This window comes from Echinops telfairi, unplaced genomic scaffold (genome assembly GCF_000313985.2).
Source record: "Echinops telfairi isolate 266 unplaced genomic scaffold, ASM31398v2 ScPeMD7_23;HRSCAF=83, whole genome shotgun sequence".
In the NCBI taxonomy this organism is placed as follows: domain Eukaryota; kingdom Metazoa; phylum Chordata; class Mammalia; order Afrosoricida; family Tenrecidae; genus Echinops; species Echinops telfairi.
The window spans coordinates 21,239,845-21,250,869 of record NW_022103920.1 but is presented as its reverse complement, the minus strand read 5'-3'; the positions used below and the strand labels follow the sequence as shown (position 1 = coordinate 21,250,869).

Here is an 11,025-nt window from a genome sequence, read left to right as displayed (position 1 = left end):
GTTAGTCATTATGGAATTTTTAGGGAGAAATAATATTATTGATTCAAACATAGTTGTAGGCCCTGATTTTCCAAAATCCAATACCTTGCACTTAAAATGGAAAAGTAGATAAAGTGAGGTATCTTTTATATAGAAATTCAGTGTACTAATAACTTCTCTATTTATATTTTCAGTTACAGATGAAGCAACTTGCAAAATATTCCCAAGATATGGAACAAGAAGACATGTTTAAAAGTAGTATTTTTGCCTCCAAATCCATCAGTGTGACTTCATCGTGTTCCACGTTTCTATCCTGCACCGAATATTGGCAAACCAAGGCTGCGGGAACAAGAGTGCTTCCCGTGATCACTTATTAAAATGGGAGTGTTGGGGATCACACTCGTCTCCTCTGGGAAGGTGGGGTGCGGGGGAGCATTCCAGGCAGTGCTTGTGTTCCTTCTGCTCCCATACTGCCTGACTCTCCAATGTGCAGCACCAAATATATTCTCCAATGATCCTTTTCTCTGGGCCTGGAATTCTCCCATAGAATTTTGCATTGATAGATATAATGTGCCCCTAGATATGAAACTCTTTTCCCTAATAGGAAGCCCAAGAATACAGAAAACTGGGCAAAGGCTTGTAATATTTTATGCTACTAAGCTTGGCCTCTACCCTTTCATAAATGAAAAAACAGGCGTGTCTGAGAATGGCGGCATCCCCCAGTTGGGAAATTTAAAAGATCATTTGACCAAAGCCATGAAAGACATTGTCTCTACTGTGCGAGCACACCAGACAGGCTTGGCTGTCATTGACTGGGAGGATTGGAGGCCCCTCTGGGATAGGAACTGGAAGCCAAAAAACAGCTACAGGGATTTATCTACTGAGCTGGTACATCAACAAAATGCACATCTCAGTATCTCTGAGGCCACCAAGGTGGCCAAACAAGATTTTGAAAGGGCAGGAAGGACTTTTTTTCTTGAGACTTTTAATTTGGCAAAACGACTTCGTCCACAATATCTATGGGGTTATTATCTTTTCCCTGAGTGTTATAACCATGTTTACACGAGACCTGGTTATGACGGAAGTTGCTTTGAGATAGAAAAGAAGAGAAACGACCAGCTCTTCTGGTTGTGGAAGGAAAGCACCGCCCTTTTCCCAAATATCTATTTGCACTCTCGCCTCAGTTCTACACCCCTCGCTGCACTCTTTGTCCGGAACCGTGTTCAGGAAGCTCTTAGGCTTGCTGCTTTAAGAGACCCCAAAAACCCTGTTCCAATTTATTTTTATGCCCGCCCAGTTTTTACTGATGTGCCTTTCAAATACCATTCTCAGGTAAGCCAATCAAGGATGTGTATGTAGGTATGGGTGTGGTATACAATAGTGTCCACAAGTAATGGTGAATGGAATCTAGCCTGATTTTTGAAAGGAGAAAAAATTAAGCTTTTTGTATTTAGTTTGTTTTTTTGAGCTCTGTATTTTTTATGTTATCAGAAAAGCTTAGCAACTGTGGCAAAGTAGGGAGCAGAGGTAATATATTAACTTAACCTTTCTCACCACCACCACCACCACCACCACCACCCCTCCCCCCCCCCCCACCACTTTCATCCATAGTCCTTAAGACCGCAATATAGAGTGTGTTTTTGTTATCATGGAACATTCGCTGTGTTAGGAGCAGCAGTAAACTAGGGGAATCATTGAATTAGGATTCTCGGATCAACACACTTGCTTCATGTTACTGAACTTCCATTTGGGATAAAAAATGCTTGCTTTGGTGTTTCTGCATTTGATACCATTTTATTGTTATCTGTTAACTGTTTGTATTTCTTTTGCCAGTATGATCTTGTGAACACACTTGGTGAAAGTGTTGCTTTGGGTGTCTCCGGTATCATTTTCTGGGCAAGTGTCAATTTAAGTCGAAACGCGGTAAGTTGGATTGATGGGAAAAAGATAAAAAACACATAAACGCTTAAGACCCTTGAGCATTGCTGCAGGTGGTTTAGTGGTTATTGGGTCAACGGGTATGCGTAAGTGCAGTCACAGGTGTCTTGGAAGAAAGACTTAGCAAGCTTCTTCCAACAAATCCGGCTCTTAGAAACTTTAGGGAGCATCGCTCAATTCTGACACACAGGGGATCTCCATAATTTAGAATAGGCTTCATAGGCTTCCTGTTTTCTGTTTTTCTAAATCTCATTTTTTTTATGGTATTGCGTAAGTACCATGTTGGCATACAGTAGGAGATGCTCAATTAATATCAATTGAGTGAAAAAAACTTGCATTGCTGTGGTAATGTGTTAAGGCAGAGAAGATTGTCCTAGCCTTCCTGAGACAGAACAGCAATATAGTGAGATTAATTGAAATCCTCTGCTCAGGAAGAAGAAAAATACAAAACTACAATCTTTACCTTTTGGCGTAATATTGGTTGGTTTTTATGCTCAAAATAACTCTCCAAGTCAATGGGTATTCACTTATTTTCTCATCACTCCATGACTATTTATTGAACCTCGGTCTCAGATAATCATTCTTTTGGTCATTCACTGACTGTTCACTGCTGGACCTCATCTGCCAACCGCCTGATGTGCACAGTTGTGTGCGAAGAATGACTTTTGTATTTTAAAATGGGTTAAAACGAATAGATTGGTATTTCATCATTGAAAATTGTGCCAAAGTTAGATTTCATTTTCTATCAATCAAATTTCCTTGGACCATATCCATGCTCCTTTATGTAGGGAATATGAGGGCAAGTCAAAAAGTATCAGTACGGTTGCATTAAAAGACAACATTGAGAAATTAGACCAAAGACTACATGGGAATCAAGGCCTAAACTATTCACTATCTGGTCCTTTCATGAAAGGTTTGCTCCTTTCTGGCTTACTAGGTTAGCAAAAAAGTATTGGGTTCTAGTTCATATATACATAGATTTATTCAAAATAAAATTTAAATATTTTTCTGCAATCAGTGGATGATCATGTACAAGTTCTCTTGATAATACACTGGTGTTATTCTCAATGGCATGGCTTACAAAAAAATGTCCAATCAAAACTGGTTACAAAGGAAATAGGCTGCTAGACCAAGTAATTCAATGCATAGGCTTAAGCTCAGAAAGTAGGCCAAGTGTTTTCTGAGACGCCAGAGGGTGTAATATTGGTAGATTTTGTCAAAGGAAATAGGGTAAAAATTAGGGCTTATTTTGAATATGTTTGAAGAAAATCAAAAGATGCATTGGTGATAAAAAGGAAAGGCAAGTTGTACTGAGGAATTCCCCCTCCTCCAGGTGACAATGCACTTGCAAGGGCTACCCAGGGAGATGCTACACATATTTGTTGAGAAATCTTACCCCTTCCACTCCAGAGTCCTGACCTTGCCCCTTCCGCCTTCTTTTATTTCCCCATCTGAAAGAATATCCCAAAGGAACATGACAATTTGACCCCTTTTTGAATGCAAAAACAGTCCATTTAATGTAGTCCATAATTCAAAGAGTGCCCCATTCTTTGGGGGGAAGATTTAGATAGATGCAAATACTGCCTCCAGAAGTGTATAAACCTATGTGGAGGATATGTCAAGAAACAACAGATTTCCATTTTGAGTTTAAAAAAATAATAAAGGTTTCCATGATATTGTAGCATTTTTTTCTTTCCTTGATGTCTTTTCAATGGTTTTATTGGCATGTAATTCACATATCATATACTTCAATAATTCAGTGATAGTCAAGAGTGTTGCATAACCTGCACTACAATATGTTCTAGGGTGTTTTTTCTTTATTGTATTGTTATTGGCTCCCCATTTCCCTCGAACCTCCCCATCCACACCCACTCTCACTCCCATCAACTCGAAGTTAACTCATAGTGACTCCTTTTTTGGGTTTCTGACATGATAACTGTTTATGGGAGTAGAAAGCCCAGTTTTCTCCCACAGAGCTCCTGGTGGTTTTGAACTGCCAATCATTAGGGTAGAAGCCTATTGCATAATTACTACACCACCAGAGCTACAGCAACACCCCATCCCTTGCCACAGTGAATCTTTAATTCAGTATTGTTTCTATTGAGTTACCTATCTTGGATTTCATATACTGGCAGCCAACATGTATTGATGAGAAAAACAAAGTTCTTTTGCTGTGAACGGCCATTCTCATAATTGGAATATATGGATGTAATATGCCAGGAGTAATGAGTACGTTGAGGATCAACGAAGCAATGTAGACTGGATGGTGAATGGTAGGATGGAGCTGTTCTGATGTGATAGGTCATAGACCGTCTCTCTCTTTAGCAAATATCTTAAGGAAATATGGGAACAAGTCTCTTGGGTACATGGGGGGACTGTGAACACAATGCCCTTCCTGGCCACTGCAATATTGCAGGGCATTTTCAAGAAAGAGTGAGAAGATCCTTGTGACTGGGATGCCGCTCAGGAGCGGGCAGTAAGGAGAATGGGCAGTGAGGGCAGAGGATCAACTACAGACCTTCATAGGCCACAATGTGGCATTTTCTCATGAGAAGCTACTAACTAGTGGTTTGGGCCTAAGAGTGGCTGTACTTCATAATGATTTTAGGATCACTTAGATGAGTAGAGAATAGATTGCAAAAGGGCAAGAATGGGAACAGAGAGAAACCAACAGTGATATCTTGGAGCACAGGGTTATTGGTGAAAATACAGAAGAGGGTTTGGATTTTGAATATTATCTGGCAATAGAGCTGGGGGATTTATTATGGGATGGGATTGGAGGAGTGGCTCAGATGACTCCTGGTCTTTACATTTAAAGATACTACCATTAGGATAGGAGAGACGAGGAAAAATCATTTTGATGGGCATTGTGGGGAGTGGGAAATCAGGATTTAGGTGTTAAAAATTGTTCGAAATAAATGCTACGTTGTTCAAAGATTTCCTACGGGAAAGGAACACAACCACGACTTTTCTTCCCTTCATATTGTAGTATCTCTTCTAAATAAAACTATAAATAAACTCTATTAGAAAACAATGCTCATTTCATTCCGTGTAATATGAACTCTATCAGGAGGGAGGGAAAAAAGAGCAGCTGACAGCAAGGGCTCAAGTGGAAGGAGTTTTAGAGGTGATGATGACAACATGTGTACAGATGTGCTTGATACAATTGATGTGTGGATTGTATGAGAGCTGTTAGAGCCCAGAAGAAAATGATTTTAAATAAAAATTAAATTAAGTAAAAAACTTAGACTAATATTAAAATATATATATTTATTTGAACTGTATTCATTCTCCCCAATAAAATGATTTTTAAATAAAAAATAAATTAAAATTAAGAATAACATTAAAAATATGTATTTATTTGAACTGTATCCATTCTCTCCTGATACATGTAATTAGCATGAGAGGCCTTTCATGATTATGACCCAACACTTTCCTTTCCTCCTTTATTTTGACCTTATATAATTCGCATCATCAGATTTTCTCCACTCTTAGCTTCTCTTCTTCTACACAATGCAAGAGTAAATCTGTGACATGGACAGCACTGAATTGGAGTTGAACTTTTCTTCCTCCAGTGGGTGTGGAAACAGTAGTGACTCCTGGGCTAGTGAAGATGTTTAGTGATGCTCCTTGTCCAGGGTTCTATCATGGGATTTATAGAGAATAGAATTTCTACTCAAAGTCCAAGTCCAGAAGACACCTTGATGAGCCTCTTATCCTTCAGATAGAATAGCCTATATTCTTTCTTCATTTGAAATTAAAAACCATCCCAATTTAAAGCATTTAAAGGACAGAGTGAGTAGCCCTGCTGGTGTAGTGTTTAGGTGTCTGGCTTTTTACATCAAGGTCAGCATGTCAAAACCACCAGCCACACCATGCGAGAAGAACTCCTGTAAAGAGTTATAGTCTGACAAAACAAAACATAGCCCCCAACTGGAAAGCTAATTATTAGGCAAACTATTTTACATGCACACTCTTTAATGATTTGGCTTCACCAGTAGCAATTTCATTGAATATAAGTTAAAAAATATAAGAGAAAAATAGAAAAATGACAAAATATATGTGCTTTTAAAATTAAATTGAATTAATTTTAATTTTAAAAATAAAGTTAGCCTTTTTTCTGTATATGAAATCCAAGATAGTAAATCTATAGAGATCGCAATGAGTTAATGGTTTCTGGTGGGTAAGGCAGGGGAGGTTGTGGAGAAATGGGGAGCTGATAACAATGAGCACACACAAAAAGAAAATGCTCTGAAATTGATTATGGTAATGACTGGGTAACTTCTTCATATGATTGAACTATTAAATTGTGTGATATTTGGATTATGCGCCAATGAAACAAAGCACAGCTACAGTTTTGGAAACTCACAGGGACAGTTCTTCCCTGTCCTCCAGGGCCCTTCTGGACCAACACTGATCTTATGGCAGTGAGTTTTTCAGTTTATGGGATGGAGTGAAACTTCCCTATTAGGTTTCCCAGGCTGTCTATCTTTATGGTAACAGACTCTCAGCACTGACATTTGGTTAACACGACGGTGCTAAATCAGTGCAAACCCCAGGGCTCCAGCCATTCAAAGAACTTCACAGAAATTACCTTTGTGAAATCTTTGAAGGTGATCTGAACACGCCATGCCTATCTGGTACTATACTATGGTTTGGTTTGATCACCAATAATGAGAAATGACCGGAAATATAACTACAGAGCAAAGAAATGTTTTCTATCAGACATTATTTAACAACAACTAGCTTCTCCTATACCCATAAATTTGTTTGTTTTCTAAAATCCATAAACTTCTTTCTCGGGGTCCTATTAGCCCGATGAGGGAAGTAAATATATATTTTCCATATCACTTTTCTATTTTTTAATTTGAGAACTCCACCTTTATGCTTGTGTAGATTGCGTTAGGGATTCCTCCAATGGCTGGGATGATGGAGAGTATTATATGGATCCAGTTTCTTTTTTTAAGGCACTGTAGTCTGAGAGTCACATCACAGGGACTTGCAGGTCATCTTTAGCAGCTATCCAGAGGCAGTCTTCCAATGTTTATTTTTATTTTCCACTTGGAGTTGTTCCTTTTGGGACTCTATTCAATAAACGTCTGAGCTTATAGTCATTCTAAATGCTAGTCATATCATAATTTCTGCCTTTTTTCTATGTTACTTGTAATCAATAGAGTCACGGATCATTTGTCATGTTTCTGTGTTTTGCTGACAATTTGAAAACAGGTATTGCAGGTTTACTGGCAAGGACTGCAATTAACCTAAAACAATTGTTTATAAAAGTAAGCAAACTATTTCCTCCGTTCCACTCTATCCAGAAATGTGCTAGTGTCAGCTGCAACTGGTTCCACCATGAAATAACTAATTGTTAAGTTCTCAGGACTTGTTGAACTAATTGTTAAACATAGCCACTATAAAACATTAAATTATAAAATCTTTATAATTTAAATTCAAAACAATGGTAATGCATACTGAAACTATCGCTTAATTATTTTGTTCAGATTTATTATTATTATGTATGCTCCTATGGCTATTTACTGCTGATGAATCTGCAGAGTGAAAATACTGTATCATGGTGTGTGTTACTCCACACCATAGTATCATCTCATGTAATGGTAGTGCACTCATTTTCCAATTACTCTTACACTGATGTCAGGTGGGCACTGACCATAGTAGTAACACTTGCAAGATGGACACCAGGACAAGCTGTAAGCAGGCCTTATCTTGTGTAGAGTCAGTTGTTAGTTCTTTCCATAGACCACGTCTTATACAGGCTAATGAGTCTCCAACGATTCTCATGTTTTTACTCCTCTTACTGCCATAGAGCTGAGGAGGGCAGCTGCAATCTGCTGTCATTCTCATATATTCATGCTACTGTTGAAAAATATTGATGCAGTTTGTGTTTTCATGGAAGGATACAGACAAGACACCCAAGGAAAAAATACTTGGCATAATAACTGCTAATGTAGAGAATTAAAATAGAGAGACATGAGCGTGAGCGTATATGAAGACACAGGAGCGTGAATAGGAAAAGTATCTGTTTATTGTCTAATTAAAGATGAGATTTGAATGATAAACTGGAGAAGAGGGCTGCTCAAGGTCAGAAGAGAGCATCCCAACTCGTGGGAACAGTCGTGTAAGGGCCCTACCGTGGGACATGAATGGGCTGCAGTCTGGAGGCAATCACTGTGTCTGAGGTAGAGGAGGCAAGGAGAGCTGTGCCAATAAAAGGGAGCTTGACACCATATTTGGCTGTGTACCAGGCAAAGCAAGAGTTTTATTTCAGACACCATTCAAAGTAATTGGAGGTCTATGAAGGGGAGTAGTGTAGTTTCTATTGCTGCCATACAAATGACAAGAAACAGTCAATTAAATAAGCCAAATGTGTTGCCTCACAGTTCAGCAGGTCAGAAGTCCAACATTGCTCTCATCAGGTTCCTATCATGGTGTTGGCAAAGTTTCATTCCGCCCTTACTTGTTTATACGGTTGACAGAATTCATTTCCTTGTGGCTGTGACAACTCATTCTGCATTTCCTCATTGACTCTCAGCCGAGAGGCAACCAGCATTTCTTTTCCTTTCCAGGGGAGTCATCCCAACTTTTAGAGGCCACTGACATCCTTCTTCTGTCTTTAAAGCTGGCCGTGGCAAGTTGAGTCCCTCTCAGTATTTGAATCTCTCCTTTCTTCTATTTCCTCTTTCTAACCCAGCTGAGAAACATTCTACTTTTGCAAAACTCAAGTGATTGGAACAACTCACCTAGGGAATTCAGGGTCATCTTTCTCATATCATGTCTTTAAATTCTCCTTTGCTGAGTAAGGTTAAGGGTGAAGGCATTAGGGTGAAGGCATCTTTGGGTAACATTATTTTGTTTAGCACAGTTGGCCTTATCTCAAGGAAGGTAATGAGAATCAAGTTCAAGTTGGAACTGTCAAGATTTCTTGACATTTGCAGCCTATCACTACCACTTCCTCTGGTCTGCTGAAGGATTAGCACCAGTCAATAAGACTGTTGATCATGAAAGAAAGTGAATACCATTAATGTTTTCAGAGGCTGGTGCACCTAGGTTTTAAGATGCTCCAGCCTCAAGTTGCATCATTTCAATCACTCACCACTCATAGCAGATTATGAGTGCACTTAAGATAAGTGCACTTGTGATTGGGCAGTCAAAATTCTCCCATGATTTGAAATATAATATAAAGTGTACCCAGTTGAATTGTTTAGTTGTTTGGAGTTAGTCATTTAGAAATCATTGATTCTGATGCAGTGTAAACTTGCCTAACAAATGTGATGCTTCTTACATTTATTTATTATTTATTGATGGCTAATTGATGATATTCTTAGGTGTCAAGCAAATTTTTATAAATAAAATTCCTCCCCACCCCATCCATACAACAACCCAGTGAGGCAGGTGCTACAATGAACATTATTTCACAGATGAAGCTGAATCCTAGCAAGGTTAATTTCCCCAAGGTCACCTAAGAGGAAACTAAGAATTAGACATACTCAGAGATCCTCGCACTTACACAGCTTCCAATCCCCAGCGCTGAAACTCCGCTCAGGACAATGGGCCTCAGAGCTCGTGCCCTAGTCATTGTACCCCTCATTCAGCGCCTCCTGATGATGATTGATTGAGGAAGGCCTAGCTCCCAGTATCAGAAGCCTCCATCTGTGGGCTGCTCATTCAAAGTCGTGGAATGGCAGATGACCCTTTCTTACAAATGTTGCAAACAAATAAACCAGTTGGATTAAATTTACTTGACAAAGGTGAAAAGATTAAAATACCTTCAACTTCTTACTCCATCTTAGTTTTGATTTCTTAAAAGTTGCTTATTGCGATGAATGAATTAATGTATGAACTGACTTGTCCCTTGATTTTCTGACCCTGCCATTTCACAGCAAGCCTGCACCATCCTAGCAAATTACCTGACGACTACCCTGAATCCTTACATTATCAACCTCACGTTAGCAGCCAAAATGTGCAGCCAAGTGCTTTGCCTAGGAGTTGGAGTATGTAGAAGGAAAGACTGGAATTCAAGTGACTATCTTCACCTGAACCCAGATAACTTTGTCATTGAAACCAGGAACAATGGAAAGTTGACAGTGGATGGGAAACCCACCATCGAAGACCTGAAGTATTTTTCTGAAAAATTTAATTGCAGTTGCTACACCAATTATGTTTGTAAATTAACAGATGATATAGAAAATATTGATATAGACAGTATTAAGGTTTGCATTGCTAATAATATTTGTATAGGTAACTTGGTGGATAAAAAATCCAACTATTACTCTTTTAGAAAGAAAGAGAAACCATTGGCTGCCCAGTGGTCATGTGTTCCTGACCCAAATCTCAGTGGGTGTCTCAAGGGCAATTGTTCCGGGACAACAACCGTCTCAACCAATGACCAAGAAGACAATCAGGATACTTATGAGGGAAACGTGTCCAATACAGAAAAGAAGGAAAAAGAAACAACCAATCCAAGTAAAAGTTTGATGCTAGTTCCATTTGCTATCCATATACTTTTAGTTTTGATGTCTTTAAATTTCTTATATTCAAGCATTTAGTTAACTCAGATTCTTTTGGGCAACTGTTAAATGCCTATAAGTTGAAATGTATATTTGTGATGTAAAAAGAATACTTGTCATAGGATTTTTACTCAAAGCTGAGTCAAGAAAGCATTTTGACTTTGAGAAAAGATTATTTGCCCATGATCAATTTAAACTTGGGATTATTTACAGCTAAAGAACCTTGACTGGAATCTGTGATTTTCAAAATTGTAGTACAGAATTAATTCCCTTATTAAGGCATTTTGCTTTTGAAAATTCAAGTAAAGCCTTGATTATTAATGTAACATGGCATTTGTTTTGTGAGATGATCATCAGTTTTATATTTTCTAATGGCCATGAGTTTATAGCAAATATTTTAAATGCTGTGAATGTATACATAGACCTAAGAGCCATCGACTATATTTTTGGATTTCTAAACAGTGATAAGAAGACTTCAACATTTGGAGACTTTTATTTTTTTGAGAAATGTGAAGATTTGAGTAAATCAATTTACAGTAAACAAATGCCTTTATAATAAATATAATAGAAACGTTCATGTATT

At 38.4% G+C, this 11,025-nt stretch overlaps 1 protein-coding gene across 1 annotated transcript; it reads left to right on the top strand.

The window, feature by feature from the left end:
- The first annotated feature begins 423 nt into the window (after window positions 1-423).
- Window positions 424-10,481, top strand: LOC101663097 (hyaluronidase PH-20-like). Its single transcript, XM_030885283.2, has 3 exons — window positions 424-1,311; window positions 1,813-1,902; window positions 9,816-10,481. Exons 1-3 carry the CDS (start codon window positions 562-564, stop codon window positions 10,479-10,481), a joined length of 1,506 nt encoding a protein of 501 aa, XP_030741143.2. The 5' UTR covers window positions 424-561.
- The last annotated feature ends 544 nt before the right edge of the window (window positions 10,482-11,025 follow it).